The 22,621-nt window shown below is 40.3% G+C and overlaps 1 protein-coding gene across 3 annotated transcripts in view; it reads right to left on the reverse strand.

Moving 5' to 3' along the window:
- SPOCK1 (SPARC (osteonectin), cwcv and kazal like domains proteoglycan 1) overlaps positions 1–22,621 on the reverse strand; it is a 496,308-nt gene that overhangs the window by 190,929 nt on the left and 282,758 nt on the right. For all 3 annotated transcript variants that reach the window (XM_034779825.1, XM_034779824.1, XM_034779826.1), the window contains one exon: positions 10,639–10,753. In XM_034779825.1, the coding sequence (XP_034635716.1) occupies positions 10,639–10,753 (115 nt within the window). The remainder of the gene's footprint in view (positions 1–10,638; positions 10,754–22,621) is intronic.

Here is a 22,621-nt window from a genome sequence, read left to right on the forward strand (position 1 = left end):
AAGCAACAGAGGGTCCTGTGGCACCTTTAAGACTAACAGAAGTATTGGAGCATAAGCTTTCCTGGGTGAATGCCCACTTCATCAGACGCAAGTGGGCATTCACCCACGAAAGCTTATGCTCCAATACTTCTGTTAGTCTTAAAGGTGCCACAGGACCCTCTGTTGCTTTTTACAGATTCAGACTAACACGGCTACCCCTCTAATACCTTTAGCAAGGATGTCCCTCAAGTCCAAAAGGGAAGGGGGAATCTGCCTCTAGGTCTCAATTTCACCCATAAACATAAATACCTTCCACTGACTGTATTGAGAGGGCTGTTGGATAAATTCTATGCGAATCTTTGGTATCATAAGAATAAAAAGTACACCTCTACCTCGATATAACGCTGTCCTCGGGAGCCAAAAAATCTTACAGTGTTATAGGTGAAACCGCATTATATTGAACTTGCTTTGATCCACCGGAGTGCGGAGTCCCCCCCCCGGAGCACTGCTTTTTTTTTAATCCAAATTTGTGTTATATCGGGTCGCGTTATATCGGGGTAAAAGTGTATGACATTTTGTACAAAGTAAAGATCAATTTCTATTTGATTGGGTTTAAAATTATGTACACATTGAGATTGTGTGACATGAATAATATACAGCATTGTAAACAGATAAAGCATTGTAAAAAAATGACTTGACATACTGACCTGTGTCAAATGAAAAGCAGTATTTTTGAAGGGCTAATCTGCAAATTTCATACAAAATATTTTAAGTTTATAATACACACTGCAATAGGAATTTGCAATACTATTTACTAAAGGCAGATTTTGAAGGGGTGAACATTTAATACTTTTTCCAATATAGTGGGATGTTGTCAATTGAAGAAAGGCTTTAATAAAACCTTTTTCCTGTAAACATAAATCCCAATCTTATAAAAACATGCCTTTTATTAGCACTAAAAAAAAAAAAAAAAAGACTTTTCTACTCAACACATTCATTTCATGTCCTGGGGCCTCTACACAAAAACTAGCAATAAATGTAGAATCTCTAGTAAGTAGGTTATTGTATACATAGGGAATAATTTACATAGCAGTGGGGGTCATTTGTAAACATTAAATAATAATTTCTGAATGAATGGATTACTCAACAAATTTCAGATACAGATAAACAGCAAAAATACAATTCTATGGTTAATATTTTTGACATATTGAAAACACAGCAGTCTTTAAGATATATATCCTTAGCCACGGCAAGCCCAGTAAAGACAGCAGATCCTGATTCCCACGGGAGATCAGTCTATTCACTGGAAAAGTCAGCCAGCTGCTAAGGACAATTACAAATGAAAAATGACAAAGTCAAAGGTCAAAAGTGGTGGCACTGACAGGAAAGTGGAGAGCCTCTATTACTATACCCTTGTGGCCTCTAGAGGCTGATTTTGACCATTTTTTTAACCCGTACCTGTGGACATGTTCAGAAGTATGAGGCTTCTATTTTAATGATTAATAATAATGACAATATGATTCAAAAAATGACAGCAGCAGAATGTTCAAGTTGCTGATTAAACACTCAAAAGTCAAGAACTGCCAAAGTGAATGATGCGCATGCAATCGGAACTCTTCCCCCAAGTGCAGGGGGATGCAGATAGAGGATTCCACCCACTCCTTTAGCCATTTGTCTATTTAAATATAAAAGCCCTGCATGCTCTTTTTTACTGTTCTTACCCCGGATAACATGTCCTTTTCTGAGGGTTGCTGAGAAGGAGACATTTCTACCAGCTTTTTATTGTTATAATTTGTTTTGGTTCATATCCACAACACACAAGGGGCTTTTCACACTAAAAGGGACTAACTGGTCCCTTACCTTGAAGAACTTACAGGCTAAAAGACAGGAATGGCCAAAGGGCAGGTTTGAGATTTTGAAGATTACCCACAGCAGTAAAGGGTTTGGTGACCACCTGCCTGTAACCAGGGGTGTTTTTATTCTGTGCAGCTTTGGCTCAGATCCCTGACACCAGCAGCCTGCCCACAAGCACAAGACCTCACCCTGATTTCCACCAGCCTTGCTACTGCTTGCAGGGTGACCCCCAACAGCGCTTCCGGTCCTGAGTCTCCCCAAATCCATCCTTCCCGAGTTCTTCACTACCAGGCACTCAGAATTTTCTCATTTAGTTCATCTCCCCGAAAAGGGTGCAACCAGCCCCCTGCCTGTTTTCAGTTCACTTTAGGACTCACATTCCACACAGTCTGCACAACAGAGAACAGCTTGGGATAAAAATATATAAATATATTTAGTAGAAAAAATCACAGATTCAAAGATAGGTTTCAGAGTAGCAGCCGTGTTAGTCTGTATCCGCAAAAAGAACAGGAATACTTGTGGCACCTTAGAGACTAACAAATTTATTAGAGCATAAGCTTTCGTGGACTATGCATATGCATCCGAAGAAGTGGGCTGTAGTCCACGAAAGCTTATGCTCTAATAAATTTGTTAGTCTCTAAGGTGCCACAAGTACTCCTGTTCTTTTTACAGATTCAAAGAGGAAGCAGTAAGGAAAAGCAGAAAATAAACATAAAGATGCAACCTCAGGCTTTTCACTTCAATATTAGTTAATTTCTCTTTTCTAATCCAAGTTACCTTTTGCCTCTGAACAGTTTCTCAGAGTGCCCTCTGTTACAGAGGTGGTCCAGATTTTCAAGTATAGCACCCTGCTTAAATGCTGGCCCTCAGTTTCTGGACAGCCTTCACTTCAAACCCTCTTCCCTTTCAGCAGGTTCTGCAGTTTCTTTCCCCCTTTTTCTCAGGCTTGATCTATACTAGCAAATTATGTTGGCATAGCTATATCACTCACTCAGGGGTGTGGAAAACTGTAAATGTAAACAAAAGTTGTTTGTCTTAGCAATTGGCTGCACAAGAAGTAGGACTGAGTGGACTTGCAAGGTCTAAAGTTTTACATTGCTTTGTTTTTGAATGCAGTTATGAAAAAAAATTCTACATTTGTAAGTTGCACTTTCACAATAAGGAGATAGCACCACAGTACTTGTTTGAGGTGAATTGAAAAATACTATTTCTTTATCTTTTTTATAGTACAAATATTTGTAATCAAATATAATAATAAATGAGCACTGTGCACTTTGTATTCTGTGTTGTAACTGAAATCAATATATTTGAAAATGTAGAAAAACATCCAAAATATTTATAATACATTTAAATTGGTATTCTATTATTAACAGTGCAATTAAAACTGTGATTAATTGCATCTATTTTTTCTAATCTTACAATTGCGATGGTTTTTTTGATCGTTTGCCCTCATAAAATACTTTATAAAGCTTTTCTCTGAGGTCTTGATATTTTACATGTCATGTGATGTACTCTGCTCTGACGTCAAAGACAGCTTTCTCTTTGATTGGTAGGGCTCTCATAAAAGAATGTAGGTAAGCAGTTGCATTTGCTTTCGTTACAAAGTTAAGCTGCATAATGTACCACGAGTGATTAGATATTAGCAAGAATAACAGTAATGACAGAACAATGTAGGAGAGTTTACAAACTACACAATATATCATTTACCATATTCTATTCATATTTAGAGCTTTCATTCAGAGACAATTACAGTAATTTTCAAAGCTAGCGCAAGGTATGACAGGCCCAACATTTGACAATTTTTATGTTACAGTATATTTGTTTGAATAAGTCCATGGAATTTGTATTTTTATGTGCGTGGGTTTTATCAAACAATTCAATGCTCTTTCTTCTAAAGCAAAAATCAATACTGGCAGATAAGAAAAATCAATGTTCAGCATTCATAAGCAACCCTACAACAACAATCCTGCATATATAGCCCACAATTCATGAGCAACTCTGGTGTAATAAATAACAACAACTTTGCACATTTATAGAGCTTTATATCTCCAAAGCACTGTAGACATTAACTATTTAATCTGCACACGAATCTTAAGAAGTGGAAGGGTTAGCATTATCATCGTAACAAACTAATGTATGGAGGCTCATGGGTAAAGTTCCTGGACTACGTACTACAGAAACTTGTCATTCTAGAAAAGACTTTGGGGCTCTGCTCAGATTTTTTTCATATCCAATGCAGCCTATTTTGTGGGTGGATGGGGTGTGTCCTGCTGCAATCTGAACTGTCACTACCATACTTTTTGTTTGCTAATATTAAATATTAGCAATATAAATAATACATGTTTTCCTGTGGATTTTCCAAACTTCCTGTAAAATTTGACAATATTTCCTACAGCAATCCAGGGGCCTTACTTATGACAAATGGCGATCTGTGACTGTGGTGTGATGGGGTAGAACATTCATAAATAAGGGATCATGCTTCCCTTCCCCAAGCTTCTTCCCAAGTTTTATCATAAACAGAAAGAAAAGGTTGTTTCTAACTTATCTGCAAAACTCAAACACTGTCCTTTGGAACAAGAATAAATGAGAAGTAGTTGTAGTTTAGCTGGTTGGCTGCTCTCAGCAAAGAAAAGGAAAGACAAAGGAAAAAAAGATACAGCATAACGGTGCCCTATCACTTATCTCAGTTCTCCGGTCCTTCAGTTGCTGGTTGGTCTTTGTAGAGAACAGGCAATAAAACAGTAAGCAAGTACAATTATCTCAGTGACGCACTGAAAAATATACCAACGCTGAGTGCGCTCAGCTGAGCAATGTTATTTTTCAGTTCCCTGTGGGACACAGTTTTTCTAAATATCACCTTCAAAAAGATCTATTTTCTGAATCAAAATAACCACACCACAGCATAAAACTAATTGGGGAAAAATGATGCTATTACTAGAGCCACAGCTAATTACCATTTCCCAGGTTTGATTGTGTTACAACACATCAAAATACAGACTTACTTAGTCAAACTTTGATAAACATCACCATGTAAATCACTTAGCCTTAAACTGGGGATTGTGTAAGAAACAAACACTCCCTCAACTTGGTCAGGCCACTAGTCAGGTGTCCAGTACAGGAAGAAATTACCCCCAGAGGAATGCTTGGATTCATGCCAATATCTTATTAGCATTTAGCACTACTGGCAGAGCATAAAAGCAAGCAACAGAAACGCGCAGACTTGCAAAGAGACAAAGAGGAGATTAAAGCGACAGTGTCAAGGTTCCACGTTTAACACATATTAAAAACAAAAGGTAAATGTTTGTACAATACAGGAAACTCTAGTAACAAGGCAGTTCCAGCCCATGCTTCTTATCTGGGTAACCTTTCAGAAATGCTCAAACAACAGTGGGTTTGCTGTGATCAAAGATGTGTATATAACACTCTGACCTCCACCATCAGTCCTTGAAAGCAGCCTCGTCACTGGCATTCTTGCTATTATTACTCTCTCTCTTTCCTGAATTCCCTTTCAGATCCAACCTCAACCAAACAATTACCACGTGAATCAGCAGTGGTACAAAACATATACAGTTTCACTCCTCTGGTAGCCAGGTTTCACAGCCTTTTTTGCCACAGGACCCTAACTAACCAGAAACCAAGGTTTTCTAGTGTATTACCCAGAGATATTTGAGAGAGAGAGAGAGATTGGGATTAGTTCACTCATGAATAAATATAGCAGTCAACGTCTCCCTGGTCAGTCTAACCCTGTGATGTGGAATTTAGAGGGACAGATGTTTCATCTGGTAAACTTGTCCAGATCTTTCAATAAAATAATAATAATAAATTAGTGAGGCATTCGTACTGGCTTCTCTCCATAACAATGGTCAGTACTACTGGAGAATACTGAGCTAACAGCTTGACTTTTAGGAGTACGGAAGTATGTATAATATATCACTCTGGGATGATGATCTAACTAGCAATCACAAATTACATGGGTCCAATAAAACATTTTCAAAGCCCTGGTCACATTAACATGGTTGTTACTCCTTTGCCAATTCTTTTTGTCCTTTCTGTGTTTCCCAGAAGAACTTTCCTTCTTATGAGAGGCATTCACAGGAGAAGCAGGCTGAAATCCTGTAAAGTGTCATGTCAAAAATGCAATGTAGATATGTAAATATCTCCTAAGTTGCTATTTACCGTGTTTTGTGTATATTTGAACCAATTAACACACAGGAAGACTTTCAAACCCATCTCTTTTAGGTATTCTTCAGTCAGTGATCTGCTACAACTGTCTGCTACCCCCTGCCTTTGTTTGTACCAGGTCTGCCCAATTTAGATGGTAAACTCCTTGGGGCAGAGACTTATCTAATCTATGTGCTTTGTAAAACATTATGCATGCCTATGACGCCATATATTGTAGGTAAGAAGTCTCAGGACCATATCCTTAGCTTGTGTAAATGAATATTCTTCCATCAAGGTCAATTTTATACATTATTACCAACTTACTGTAGTGGCTTACAAAGTGTGCACCTCAGCACAAAGAAAACGAAACAGCATTATTGGGTGTTGCTGTGGGTGGTTTGAAAGTTAGTCACATTATGCATGGGGGGGGGGGGGATAGCGCAGTGGTTTGAGCATCGGCCTGCTAAACCCAAGGTTGTGAGTTCAATTCTTGAGGGGGCCACTTAGGGATCTGGGACAAAATCAGTACTTGGTCCTGCTAGTGAAGGCAGGGGGCTGGACTTGATGATCTTTCAAGGTCCCTTCCAGTTCTAGGAGATAGGATATCTCCATTAATTTATTTGTTTTTATTTATAATTTATACACTTGTATCTATTATACACATACACACAGTATATGTTTTAAACAAACAATTTAATACTATACACAGCAATGATGATTGTGCAGCTTGGTTGAGCTGGTGAAGTCAGAGGGTGGACGAGGGTGGGATATTTTCCAGGGAATGCCTTGCTGCTAAATGATGAACTAGCACTCGGCTGAGCCCTCCAGGGTTAACACATGGCTGTTAATGTAGCCTCACATTCTACAAGGCAGCACAAATGGAGGGAGAGGAGACAGCATGGCAGACAGAGACACACACCGTGTGTGTGAGAAAGAGAGATGCGCATTGCCCCTTTAAGTTCACTGACTCCACTCTAAGTACATTGCTTTTTAAGTAGATCAGCAAGTTGAGACAGCAACTGCCGCTAGCAAGCTCCCTCTCTCCTGAACCCTGTTGTGTTGTTCCCCTGCTCTAGAGAGATGGGGTAAGTGGGGGGCAGAGAGGAGGGGGACACCCTGACATTAGCCCCCTCTCTTATCCCCCCAACCTGCACAGCAAGCAGGAGGTTCCCGGGAGCAGCTCCAGGGCAGAGGGCAGGAGCAGCACATGGCAGTGGGGGGAGGGATAGCTGCAATTGCTAGCCTCCTGGGTGGCTGCTGCACAGGGAACTTAGGGGAGCGGGGAGCTGATGGGGGGCTGCCGGCCCACCCTGGTTCCAAGCCCCCACCAGCCAGCTGCAACGGGCTGCTCTTTCTGCAAGCAGTGGACAAAGCAGGCGACTGCCAAATGTTATAAGGGAGCATTGCACAACTTTAAACGAGCATGTTCTCTAATTGATCAGCAATGTAACAACAAAACAATATTAATTAGGACGACTAAGTGAGGAGTTACTGTACAATCATTGTGATGCTGTGTTATTTCATATCCGGCTACTTTATATATACAGATAGATAGGGCCCAGTTCTCAGCTACACTGGATTTACACTGGTGTAACTACACTGAGTCTATTGGAGTTGCTGATTTATATGGGCAAAAATGAAACGGATATCATACATGCAGTATTCTGTATGGTGTTGTAACCGTGTTAGTCCCAGGATATTAGAGAGAAGGTGGGTGAGGTAATATCTTTTATTGGACCAACTTATGTTAGTGAGAGAGACTAGCTTTCAAACTCTCTGTAAGCTCAAAAGCTTGTCTCTTTCACCAACAGAAGTTGGTCCAATAAAAGATATTACCTCACTCACCTTGTCTCTCTAATATAATATTCTGGTCAGGCACGGCCAAAGGAACACAAAGTCTCAAAATACAGAGAGCGAGGGCCAAATTCTCTATTGTCCATTGGGTCAAGAGATTTAAGTCCTCAAAGAATTTGGCTAGATACTTTCTTCACTGATATTTCTACCCTCTGAGGAAATTAGCTAGCTGGAGATTTTGAGAGCAAGAGCTATTCTGTGACACACACACCCCTACCGTGCATCAATAGGAATGTTCACAGTACTACAAAACTTGCTGGAAAATGTTTGAAGACTTTTTCAAAGCAAGGTGGAAAAAGAATTAAAAACTGTCACCATAGCTACAGTGGTACTCAAAGTTGACCTGAAATGGCTGCAGGCAGTACAGGAATGCTAGAGAGATCACATAAACGTGGGACTGATTTCAGGACAAAAGGGACATGCAGCTTCCATTTCGTACCGTTCCTTCTGGGCCTCTTTAACCAAGTTGTCTGATTGCTTCTGAGACAACAAATATTGGAAACAGCCCAGGAACTATTTTGCTCAACATGTATTTTATTTATACCTGTGATATACAAGTGCTTCAATTTCTTCTGAGGTGTGACATGCAGTTGCATAATATGTAAAATTTCCTGGTAGCATAAGCACTACATACAACCATGCACTTAATCTTACAAGCTTCATTTTATGCTCCAAATTGCAGGTTTAAAATACTACTTTGTCCACTTTAGCTTTATATGATAAGGCAAAATATATTTCAAGAAAACCATTTTATTTGTCCGCGTCTTGTAATGCTACCAGAATTCACTTAAGTATTGGACAAAATGCTCTTCAAAGAAGGATTTTTCCTTAACTGTACAAAAGAAATCGGAGAACAGATTGCAAAAGTTAAGGCCTTGATCCAGCAAACACATAGGTGAGTAGTCACATAAGTCTTTTCCATTCTTGACAACATTCTTGAGAGATCTTTATAATTATTTGATATTTATTAAATATTGGATGTGACATAATTGTACAAAACTGAATGCCTCTAGCCGATTTTTACTGTGACGCCTAGGCACCCCTGAAAAGTGTATTCCCCTGGAAACTCTATTTGACAATACAGCCTTGACACTTTCCACCAACACTAAAAGTTTAGCCTATTGCTCCAGGTTTATCTCTGCACAGCCATCAGCATCTCATAGCTCTGTCATGCCAGCTTGATCCCATCCTTTTGTAGGAAGCATCTTGCAATCCTTGTGAATGAAGCTTGATTATGACAAATACGTTTTACCGAGCAAGCGAATGTATCTTGGCTCAGAAGCATCAGCATTGGACTGCCAACAATCACAGAAATACTCCAAGATCACAGGATATTTCATATTACCTTAAAGCTTTCCCACCTGCATCCAGTAAAGTCACACTGATTTTTAAAGTCCCTTTACTGATGTTCAAGATTTTCTTATTCCGTTTTATTTTTCTGATTATCTTTCAATGTCTATTACAACTTGTCCTTTGGGGTGGAATTTTCAGGGGAGCTAGTCACCTAATCCCCCCTGGATTTCAAAGGGATCTGGAGGCTTAAGTCCCTTTGGACTTGTCTCCTCTGCAGTGTTAGTTCAAGATATAACTTGAGTACAGCCCTTAACCTGACTCCAGTCCACGCACAGAAGTCTCTAGCTCGAGTTAACTGGTGCTTTAAATTGGAGCTCCCCAGCGATCAGCAGGTCTGGGTTAAAAGTGGAGTTCTGTAATACAGTGGAGACACTGCCACTTGGTGCTGCAAATCCAAACACTGCAGCTAGAGCTTTGTTTTAGAGTGTAACGCAGGGGTAGACACCCTATGGCATGCGTGCCAAAGGCGGCACGTGAGTTGATTTTCAGCGGCACTCACACTGCCCAAGTCCTGGCCACCGGTCCGGGGGGCTCTGCATTTTAATATAATTTTAAATGAAGCTTCTTAAACATTTTAAAAACCGTATTTGCTTTACGTACAACATTAGTTTAATTATATATTATAGACTTATAGAAAGAGACCTTCTAAAAATGTTAAAATGTATTATTGGCACGCGAAACCTTAAATTAGAGTGAATAAATGAAGACTCGGCACACCACTTCTGAAAGGTTGCCGACCCCTGGTGTAACGGCTCTCACTCCAGTTAGGCTAACTCAGGAGAAGTTACCTCAAGTGTAGATAACTCCAGCTGACACTGCAGCGAAGAAAGCCTTAGTTTCATCTGGAAATCCCAAAGTTCTTAAAGTACCTGCTATTTAATTGGCTCTTAATTTAATCATTCAGGGACCTGGAGCTTTCTGTAATTTTGTGACTTATCTATGGATTACTCTTCCTAGAGCCATCAAAACCTCCAACTTTAACTTACTAATAAGCACAGATTTTGCTTATTAAAACAAAACCGAAATTCCCTATGTTTGCTACTGCTGTTAATTGTTTATACTTAATTCATTTCTATTGTAGAAGTGTACAGCATCTGGAACATTTTCATATTTTATGAATTCAGGCTTTTATGCACCGTGTTTGTTGCCTGAACAAACTTCTTCCAGAGCTAGGCAGTAGGTATGCTGCAGTGTACAATTCACCCTACGGTACCCTGTGTTCCAAAACATCTGATCTTTCTGGAACAGTTCCAACCCTGCTCTAGCCTCTGATACTATAAATGTAAATGTTATACTCAGCAACAAAAGCAAATGTAATTTAATTGTTCAAAGAATGTCTCAAGAATCTATTTTAATGTTCTCTTTTGAGTTTTCTAATCTTGGTGTCCATGGAACTTTACAGGGGCATAATAGAATGTAATGACAGTGCATCCTTACCTGTGAACCAGCTGCTTACGGCTCACACAAATAGCAGTCTCATAGTCGTGAGTGACGCACACTTTATGGGGGCTGCACTTTACCTTCAAACATGGGTCTTTGGATGGATCAAGAGCTATTAAAAACAAATGTAAAAATAACCAAGTTAGGAGTTTAAGTGAAATTCTCTCATCGTTCCCAATTCAAATAAAGAACATGCAACTAGTGGGAGTAAATATAGAATCATAGCACTGCTAGGGACCTCGAGAGGTCATCTAGTCCAGTCCCCTGCACTCGTGGCAGGACTAAGTATCATCTAGACCGTCCTTGACAAGTGTTTGTCTAACCTGCTCTTAAAAATCTCCAATGATGGAGACTCAACAACCTCCCTAGATAATTTATTCCAGTGCTTAGCCACCCTAATAGTTAGGAAGTTTTTCCTAATGTCCAACCTAAACCTCCCTTGCTGCAATTTAAGCCCATTGTTTCTTGTCCTATCATCAGAGGTTAAGAAAAACATTTTTTCTTCCTCCTCCTTGTAACAACCTTTTACATACTTGAAAACTTATGTCCCTTCTCAGTCTTCTCTTTTCCAGACTAAACAAACCCATTTTTTTTCAATCTTGCCTCATAGGTCATGTTTTCTAGACCTTTAATCATTTTTGTTGCTCTTCTCTGGATTCTCTCCAATTTGTCCACATCCTTCCTGAAATGTGGCGCCCAGAACTGGACTCAAACTAGAATGTTAATGAGTGGGTTCTGTGACGCCCTAAGGATTCATCTCCAGCACATCATGGAAGAGGTCAGGATTTTGATTTTAGGTCTCCCAAAACATAATGGCAAGGTTGCATCTCCAACTAACTTAAAATATTTTTATATCTGTTTTTATTTGGACTTTAATTTTATTACTTCTTCCTCCCAAAGATTTCCCCTAATTCCTGCCTAGCATCCCTTTCCTTCCCACATGTATTGCTTATTTGAAAAATTTTTGTTTTCATTTTGGAACTCCATGTAAGGCGTTTATGTCAAATTACCCTGGCTGCTTTTCCCATCGTTGGTTGATGCCCAGGGAAGTTTTAAAAAAAGACATTACTTTTTACAAAAAGATGGAGTCATTTTTAAATTCCAATTCAATTACCACTGACGTTCTCCACATGGCAGCAAATGTATTTCTAACAACTAGAGGGTTCTTTTGCTCTCCCGCCGTGCCGAAGTATTGCAGCTGTTCTGCGTTGGTTTAAGCAGTCAGAGCAGCAAGAGCTCACCACATTAACACCCATTACAGATTTGTGACGGGCAATTGAGCACAACCAGTGCATATGTATTTAGAGGAATACAAGGCGCTGGAAGTCTTAAAAACAAAAAACAAATGTAAACAGCTTTTGCTCCTAAATCGATTAAACTGTATTAAACTGATAGAAAAGGTCATACGTTTCCCATACCATTAACATCTAATGAGTTTCCATTAGGCATATTTTATATATATATATATACATGGTTCTATTGTATTGTCTATGTCTACCTTGTATGCTTCTGCAAGCAAGGATCATGAACTACATTGAACCCAAGTGATGGTAGGGATAAACTTGGCTTTATGGATAAAATCCTGCTGATTTTACTCAAGGAAATCAAAAGTAGTTTGGCATGAGTAAGAGGAACAGGATTTGGGTCATTATGAAGTATATGGCACTGAACACAGAGTGAGTGCTCAACAAATAACAATGGTACTGAAGAATTTGATCTGTATTACTCATCTTTGCAAGGTACAATTACCTCTCTGCACGTGAATTCTGAAATCTAGGATAAAAATTGGTGCAGCTGTAAAGTGACTAAATCCTAAAACAGTGTCACATTATAACCTATTTTAATAAAAAGTAAACAAAATGTTTAAATACTCTTCACACAAAAAAATAGAGGAACCCAGTATGGGAATCAAGTATCAGAGGGGTAGCCATGTTAGTCTGTATCCACAAAAACAATGAGGGATCTGGTGGCACCTCAAAGACTAACAAATTTACTTGGGCTTAAGCTTTCGTGGGTAAAAAAATCCCACTTCTTCAGATGCATGGAGTGAAAACTACAGATACAGGCATAAATATACTTATACCAAATAAATCTGTTAGTCTTTAAGGTGCCACAGGACTCCTCGTTGTCAGGATGGCAATGGTGCAGCAGAACTTTCATATGTATAGAAAGCATGTATAGTTTGAATGCTCTTGTGTTTAAAGACTTCAATGGGGCCAGAATTTCACTCCTGGATTCTATTTCAGTTACAGACTCATAACTTCTCTGTGTCTCAATATTTTCTCTCTCAAATGGGAATAATAATAATAAAAGGGGCAATCTATATTGGGTACAAGAGATCAAAGAGTTCAGAATGTTAAAATGTTAAAGAAATTTGGAAGTTTATGCTAATGCTATGCAATACAATCCCTAGAGACAGGGCACAAAATAAGGAATAATTTCTAAAATATACCAAGCAAAGATCATGGTTTGTGAATCAGGTTTCTACATCACTAGGAGCAGATGCTCATCATCTGCAGAAGAAAAGGCCTTTGGGAATAGGGTGACCAGATGTCCTGATTTTATAGGGACAGTCCCGATTTGGGGGGTCTTTTTCTTATATATACTCCTATTACCCCCCCACTCCTTGTCCCGATTTTTCACACTTGCTGTCTGGTCACCCTATTTGGGAATAAGATGAAATTTAAAACCCATATTTGACATCACAGTTCTTTGTGTTCTACAGCAATAAGTGTGAAGTCTTTGAAATTAAGAACCAAAATTATAAATACATAAATGAAAGGAGGGAAGGGCAGGTAAAAAGTAATTTTTTAAAATAAAAATCTGAGGTCAGTTTTATTACAAAAATAAAATTCCTGAAGCATTCAAGGGAAACTTCAATATTCTGAAACAAATGTTTTTCCTGTGAAAAATTTTGAATGTTTGACTTTTCATTCCAATACATGATGATTCCCCACCTCATTCCCTCACCCCCCTTCAAAACTTTTGCTGGAAGGAAATTCCATTTTCTGGCCAGTTCTACTGTGGATCTAAACCCTGCAGTCTCTCGCTATCTGACAGAGCGAGAAAGGAGAGCTCTCTGGGACAGCCCAGGGAGTGATGAGGGCATGGCTAGCGAGTCCAGTACCTGTATAGATTCAACAGCCACAAAACTTCTGTGGGAGAGTCAAGCAGCATTGGGCCTTAGCTCGCCGGCTCTAAAGGTTAGCTACATAAAAGTGCCAAGGTGCAGTGCTGCCATCCATGGGTGATGTTTTCATCCCCGACACAATGCCAATTTATTCAAACTGTGAGCGTGGAACCAGAATTCCAGCCATCGTCATTGAAAAGCAAAGTGCGTACACAGGTGTCATTTCATTTTCATCTGACCTTTTATTATTTATTCATAGTAATTTATGCACCTTATTAAATCTATAAATCCTCTGTGGTTCCCTCTTAGAGATATCAAACTAATTGGGAAATAAACAGTAGTGATTGCATCAAGCCATTAACAACCTCCCAACAGTATGTTAGCATCTCTTTTTTACAGGGCACCAATATGAAAATAATGATGGCAGTTACATTCTGAGTGTCCTCCCCCACTAGTCAGAGAAGAGAAGAACACCACAAATTATTCTCTCTCCTCCCCCAGTACTTGTCACCAAGAGCTCCAGGTTAACAATATAAATCATCCTTGGACAAAGAGCTAACAATAGTGCTTGAGATACTTTTCCTTTCCATTTCATGTTTTTACATATTACTACTATAAAGGAAGACGTATGACTGATAGGAAATAGTGGGGTTCAGACAGTAGCAATACATGCAGAGGGTTGCAATATTAGACTATACTGTAAAAAGAAGAACAGGAGTACTTGTGGCACCTTAGAGACTAAACAAATTTATTAGAGCATAAGCTTTCGTGGACTACAGCCCACTTCTTCGGATGCATATAGAATGGAACATATATTGAGGAGATATATATACACACATACGGAGAACATGAACAGGTGGGAGTTGTCTTACCAACTCTGAGAGGCCAATTAATTAAGAGAAAAAAAACTTTTGAAGTGATAATCAAGCTAGCCCAGTACAGACAGTTTGATAAGAAGTGTGAGAATACTTACAAGGGGAGATAGATTCAATGTTTGTAATGGCTATACTATAGATCAGACTATACTGTAGATCAGGATCATGTTAATCAGAGCAAATTTATTTTTCACATAGACTCTGCAGCAAAATCTCTTGCAGCAATGGCTATGCAGTTCTGCAAAACGTGTACAACTAGTTCACAAGTGCAAATTTATGACCTTGATGTTGTTTTCATGACCATTCTTTTGGGAAGAGTTCAAATTCCAAACCCACACATATTTAGTAAAGCTTATATAAAAAAGCCAGGCAATCAAAAAGAAAATGACATGTAAACACATTTGGTTTCAAAAATTGCCATACAATAAGTGCTATGATCACTCCAAAACAAAAAGACTTTTGAAAAATGAAATGTCAAGAGCAGTTGCCTCACACAATCCTCTTGGAACTGTTCTCAGCATAAGAGAAAACAAGACCATCTGGTGAGAAAAGCTATGATGAACTGGAAAATGGGACCTGCAGTGTATAATGCAAAGATTCTAGTTCATTTTGTTTCACAATAGAGCATGGTAATAAAACATTTATTTTAAAGGAGACACTCAAATGTAGTTCTGTATTTTATATATTATTTGTCTCCAGCAAAGATCTTGGTTCTGTATAAACACAGAGGAAGGCACAGTCCCTGACTGAACAAGCAAGCAGATAGGGTGGGGTCAGAATGGAAGCCTGTGAAAAGCTGAGTTAGGGCAAAGCAGAAGACTACCACTGATTATGCTGGACTATTCCCTGCTAGGCATGAAATCATTATAACGCCTAAGGCTGAACTTCAGACTGAGGAGGCAAGGTCTCAGGTCATTCTCTACACTCTCAATCACAGCAGCCCAGCAACTGGTCAAAGAGCAGGATGAAACAGGCAGCTCACTACTGACTCCAATAGGCAATGGATGTGCTAGATTTTTCCATGTGGGGGAGGTCAACATGAAACAGGCAGCTTCCAGAATCAGTTCCCCACAATCATACAATGAATTATGGGCCTTGACCCAGCACCCACTGAGAAAACAAGACACCTATCCTATTCGGCCGTCACTTGACTAGGAAAAAGTTGTTTTTAACATTTATGAAGATCCTAGTGTAGGCAGAGAAGTTCTAGTTTTAACACTTGTTAGCGGGTTGACGTAACCCCCAAGCTACCCTTTAGGCTTTACCTTGACCAGCTAACGTGTTAAAACTAGAACCGCCTTATCTGTGGTAGGATTTTAAGGTGTGTTAGCCAACCTGTTTTTAAAAGAGCCCATTCTTCCTAGCGTAGACACGGCCTTTGTGTTTGCTGTTGAGGACATTCAGTTTAAAACTCTGCTCTCTTCTCCCTCCGAATAGACTGGCTCCCAGTGCAGATGAAATAAAATATAACCAAAGTAGGTTCTGAGCATATACACCTCTACCCCGATATAACGCGACCCGATATAACACGAATTCGGATATAACGCGGTAAAGCAGCGCTCCGGGAGGGCGGGGCTGCGCACTCCGGCGGATCAAAGCAAGTTCAATATAACGCGGTTTCACCTATAATGGGAGCCAGAAAGTTTTACCACGAGGACAGTGTTATATCGGGGTAGAGGTGTACTAGCATTAAAACAAAGAAAATGAGGAATCTGATTACCCTATCATTTGTGTGTGCAAAGTCACAGAGTGAGTCAACGGCAGAGGCAGGAAAAGAATGCAGGCGTCCTAAATACTAATCTCTTACTGTCCTCTAACTACCATAAAACACTGCAGTCTGTTGATACCTGTTAGATAGGAAGCTCCTTCTTCCTATTCTACTTAATCTTATGGTTCATTAAGTCACAGCATTGATTTGATAAGAAATATTTTTTGGTTAGCACGGTTGGTTGTAACCTTTGAGGCCATAGCCGTGATACTGTTAATAAACTTACGTTTACAAAATACTTCGTTTGAAAGAGCAGATTAGGAAAACCCCAAAATATCAACGGCAAGTAATTACTATTTTTTTTAATTCTGCTTAAGTCGGCATAAGTCATTCTGCTTCATTAGAGAGAAAATTGTCATTACCCTCCCCCCAAGTGTTGAGGAGAGTATGTCTTCAACTAGCATGCTCAGATATTTAACTCTCACCACGTAATTACTCGTAGCCATTTGCATACAGAAATCAATTCAGCTAAAAATTAATTACCATAGGACCAAATGCTTCAAACATGTATGTGAATTATTTTCACAATGCAACAAAACAGCAACTAATCAAGTTGTCAGCATTTACTGAATCCCTGTATCGTTGTTGTGTTTTAGAGAAACTGTAATGTTTGAGCAGTGAAAGAGATCGGTATTGTGGAAAGAAACATCTATTTTCATTTATATGGGCACTTTCAAAAATGATTTCTCATAACCAACATTTGACATTGCTGAGGGCTATCCAGGCTAAAGATATTGTAAAGGACAATGTGTTGGTTTGCTTGCCAAGTAACATGATAAAGAACATGAATAATAAGTACTCCAGGGGGCATTCTATGCCAAAAAAACTAAAAAGTAGGTGCCAACAAATTAAAAATTCTGCACACGATATTTTAAATTTCTGCAAAATTCTGCAAATTTTACTTGTCAAAATAACACTATATAATCACGTCAGTTTCAATTATTTTGGTAATTTATTTCAAAATACCCGTCAGCAAGTACATCTGCAACAACATACACACACCCAAATTCCCCAGGAGTAGAGAGTTAAAGAAACCCCTAGGACAACCCCAGTTCCTGTTTCTCTGGCCCCTTCCCCCTGCCCAGAGCCCAGTCGCAGTGCCCCTCCTTGCCCAGATTCCTGCACACCCTCTCCCCCAGAGCTCAGGGATCCAGAGAGAGAAACAGCCTGATGCTCTGTCCCAGGCTTGCATGGAGTTTCCTATGTGCTGCCCTCTCCTTCCCCCAGGGCTAGCTGGGAACTGCAGCTGCCAGGAACCCTCTACCTCCTTCCCCCAACCCCCCCCGCCAGTATCTTCTATGTGCAAGCTGGGCTCTGCTGGGTCCAGCAGCCCCTAGTGGCAGCTAGCGGCACTGCAGCCCATTTCTGTAGGGGAAAGGAAATTCTGCACGCACGTTCATTTCTGCAAAATTCTGCGTTGTGCAGTAGTGCAGAATTCCCCCAGGAGGGAATAAGAGTCTGCTTGACAAACCTATAGAAATGAAGTGCAGTTATAATAGGTGAAGAGAGGATAGAAAAGACGGGACTTAATGTCAGTGAAAAGCCTGCTTAGGATAAATGTATGTTGCTGAATTTAATATAATTAATGTGCTAGTGTATAAGTATTTTATTCACTTAAATTGCAATGCAGATTAAAAAAGTTGCATGCAGTTAGTTTATTTGCAAGGTGAAGAGAATCTCCTGGGAAATGCAAAGCATCCTCAACTCATCTGAACATCTGAACAGTTGTACCCCTCCCCAGGATCAGGCCCTTTGTGATGCACCATCATCATTCCCTGAATCCATTCAGCTAGCCACAATGTATGGACCTAGTCCTACAAAGTGCTGAGCACTCTCACATGCTTGCATGCCACAGAACATTTAGGCAAACTCAGGTGAAACAAAATAAAACAAATCCCTTTTACCCCTCCCAAGAAAATGTCTCAGGAAACTACAGATACAGCAAACACTACTATCAGACAGCTACTGAGACACTTACTATAATATCCGGCTGTGGTCCAATATATCATGAGAGAGGGATTACTGGTAGCTTGATTGCTAGATAGCTGTGCCTTTTGACAAGGGAAGGTTACAATTTCTCTCTCAACACCTGTTAGTAATATTTTCTTACAAAGGGACACGATACTAGCCCTAGATATACTTGAGTACATAACGGTGTTGCTAACCTCAAGAAATCAAAAATAATGAGTCAGACCTGCAAAAAATCATAAGATTGGCCCCACAAATCATTAGATTTTAAGAACTTTAATCCATCTTTTCATTTTTAACTCCCCTCTACGCTTCTGACTGTGTGTGTGTGTGATAATTTCAGGTTGAAAAGTCAATCTTTAATGTACACAAAAAATGAACGCTGCTCCGATGGAGACTCCACTTACCTCCTCCTCATCCCTAAGACAGAGGAACTGCTAACCATTTCCTATTACTGTCGTGATTCCCCTTCTCCCCCGCCTTGCTGCCCCCAGGGGCTCCTCCCTTTCCCCAGACCTGGCAGTACCACCTTCCCCTGACTCCTTCTTCCCCTCCTCACTACCTCCCAGGGATTCTCCTCTGCCTGAATCCCAAGTAGAGCAGAAGTCCCAAGGCAGCATGAAGAGGGGGGTTTTGCTGCTGGGTCCAGGGCCCCAGACACAACAGCAGCTGTTCCCCAACTCCCCACTCCACTGCCTCCCACTTCCCCACAACCTCTCTCTCTCATAGAAGGCAGAGCCAGTGGCAGGGCAGATCTGTGTCCTCAGCGCTGAGGCTCTCTCACACAGTTCTGCCTGCATGCCCAGCCCTAAAAACTGTGGGAACGGAGGAGTTTCTCGCATCATCACAACAGTTCCTCCAACAGATGCCAAAATCCCATGACCTAATCCCATAATCAGTTAGTGGGAGTTGGCAACACAGCAAAACTGTCTTCCCCTACCTGTTCAGAGGGGGCTCCCTTTCCCCATCCCCAGGCTGGAGGAGCTGCCATCCAATCCCGTGTTGCCCACCCCATCTCCGTCTTCTGCACCCCTGTCAGCCTCCTTCCTACAACCTGCTATCAAAATACCAGGGATTACTCCGGATTGATTCAGCTTCAAGCATCCAGGGATGTAAACACTGCAGGCTCAAAGGTTGCAGAGACCTACAGAGAACTATTAAAATTACCTGTGACTGATAAAAAATAAAAAGTGTAAAAACACATGAAAACACTTATCCAGGATCACAGGACACCTGTGGGCGTTATCTAGATCAAAGAGAACCTCCGGGATCTGAAGGGTTGAGGAGGGCATCTATGAATGATGGCAAGAGGAAGTCATCAGGATGAGCGGGCAAAAGATGAACACTTATTTTTGGTCACGCTCAGTCTTGTGCATTCCCTCCAAAGGCATTCAGTTTCCCACTCCTTCTGCAGTCACTCTGCCACTGCTCCCAGGTACCCTGCCCTGCCTGCTTTTCAGATCTAAGGGCTTTTAACACAAGGGCTTTTAAAGGCCTTCTGTTGGAAAGCTACTGCTGATGCCATCCATTCCCTGCTGCTTCCAGGCCCAGCCGTATCAGGTCTGGGCCCAAATATGCTGCCTCACTCTTTGACGGACACCTCCTGATTGAATTTTACACCCCTCCCCCCCATGCAATGTATTATGATTATGAATCAAAATTCATTTGAGGAAGACAGAGAGGCAGCACATTGGGTGCAAGTAGGGGTAATGCTGGTCCCAAGAGCCGCAGAGATGGGGTGAAGACAGCAGAACCAAATAGCCAGCTGATGATCTCTTGTCAAAATGGGCCAAAATCCAGTGGTAGTGACAGGATTCATGTGCAGCATATCAGCATCTCAGCTTTTATTGTAAGAGAAGTAAGATCCTAGCCCTCATGGCTGCAGAGAAAAGTTTGAAAACGAACTTTAAAGGCTCAAAATAACAAAGCACATAAAAGACTTCAAAATTATTATTACTTTTAAATCTGAAGATAATTAAACCAATCTCGTGATTGTGGAATGCTTGGGGTTGGCAGTACTGTGGTGACTCTACATTGACAAATATCATTCTTCATGTAAACTCTCCTGGCCAAATTCAGCTCTCAGATTCACTGGGGTAAATCTAGAGCAATTCAATGGACGTGAATGGAGTTTCACTAGCTGTAAACGGAGATAAGCATTGGTCCAATGCCTACAGATCATGAAGCAGAAGAACTTTAACATTTACATGTAGTTAAAGACATTCCCCATTTCAGATGAATATAGATACACATTATCAATGGCTGAGGGCAGAGAAGTTACAGAAATGTTTCATAATCCCTGGCAGTTGTGAAATATGCTTTACCTACAGTGATAGTATGATCACAGGGAAAAATTAAGAATTAAATTCAGATTGCTGGTTTCTCAGATACCAAACTGTCTTGTAACTTTGATTAAAAGCAACATTGAATTATAAGGTTGTGAACTAAGTGAGTGCAAAACCAAAACCAAACGGAATTGAAACAAAACACCTCAGGATATACAATTTCTTCCTTATTCTTAAAACAAAACTTCCCCCCAAGCACATTACGTGGCTTTTCAGTAGATATTTTATATTTTTAAATCTGCACTGAAAACATACAAATAACATGAATGTTTTATTCTTAGATTTGTAAACAAAATGTGTTTCAGAAGCAAAAATCTCCTCAATATTAATACTGAACACATTATCATTTGGTAAAAATTAAACACTGAATTATCAGGTTTATGAATCTATACTTCAGCAGGAATAATAATGTTTCATTTCTAGTAAATGACTACATGCTGTTAGCTGTGTGTCATGAGCTTTGGAAATTTATATCCCTGAAGTCCAAAAAGTCGTATGTGAGATTGCTGTGTGTGTTGACAGATTGAATGTTAGTGTTATTACAGAGGTAATAATTGCCAAGCAGTGAGCCAGTCTTCTACATCTAGAACATGCTCAGATTTAAATCTTACAATTAGACACGGTGGGAGATGAATTCTGATCTCAGTTACCACCCTACACAGAAAGAGAGGCCCCACTGCTTTCAGTGAAGTTCCTCTGGATTTACATTGAGGTCAGAGCAGAATTTGACCCCAAATATTTTCATCTAACTAGAGCAAAATATATGGGATCATTTTATGCTCCGTGAAATCAATACTACAATGTGGCCTTCAATCTCATTAGAAACGACATGCTCAAGGAAGAACCAACTTTTTTTCTTGCCTTTTATTTGCCCTCAGTATCTTAGATAATGCGTGGTGGTGGACAGTCTTTTTGCCTAGTGATTGAAGATGGGACACTCCCTGTAAATCAGAAGGCTTCATTTCTCCTTATGACGCTCACTGTGCGACTTTGGGCAAGTCACTTAGCCACTGTGTGCCACGCTTTGTCAGTGTTTAAAATGAGGACAATACTACTTACCCACTTTTATGAAGCACATTGAGATCCTCCGAAAGCCCTAAAGCATATAAGCCTAGAGTCACTGTGAATGACGGTCACTGACTGATAAAGGCATTACACAAAATGGCTAAAATCTTGCAGAACTATGAGCCATGTTTATTTATCACAGCTTCTGACTGTTGCCATGGAAATACGTGCCAGCACTTCATTTCCTGTATCAGCACATAAAGACTTGTTTCCAAATTACGTTACTTTTAGTCCACACCGAGCAAAACAAAACACTAGAAAAAAGACAGGAAATGTCCAAGATTGATCTGGTCCCTTATACACCTCTACCCCAATATAACGCTGTCCTCGGGAGCCAAAAAATCTTACTGCGTTGTAGGTGAATCCACGTTATATCGAACTTGCTTTGATCCGCTGGAGTGCACTGCCACCCCGCCCCCCGGAGCGCTGCTTTACCACGTTATATTCGAATTCGTGTTATATCGGGTTGCGTTATATCGGGGTAGAGGTGTATATGGAAACTGAGTCAGTAGGTTCAATTCTCATGAGTCAGGAAGTAATTCATCTGTCAGCTTCCAGCAAGAGTGAATTAGTAACCCTAGCTGTGATGGACAAGATCTAGTTCTCTGACACCTATGGAAATCTGGAGGAGCCTTTGGAAGTCAGCGGAGTTTCTCTGGACATAGAACTAAATCCTACAATATGCAGAGTGCCTCCTGCCAGGCCCCGCTGAACTCAATGGGAGGAGAGCGCATATAGCTCATCTTAGGACACTTCCAAACCTTGAATGATGGGGCTCTGACACAGATGTAATGGAGACGAATCTGATCTGAAGGTTCTTATGAGGTCT

This window comes from Trachemys scripta, chromosome 8 (assembly GCF_013100865.1).
Source record: "Trachemys scripta elegans isolate TJP31775 chromosome 8, CAS_Tse_1.0, whole genome shotgun sequence".
Classification (NCBI taxonomy): domain Eukaryota; kingdom Metazoa; phylum Chordata; order Testudines; family Emydidae; genus Trachemys; species Trachemys scripta.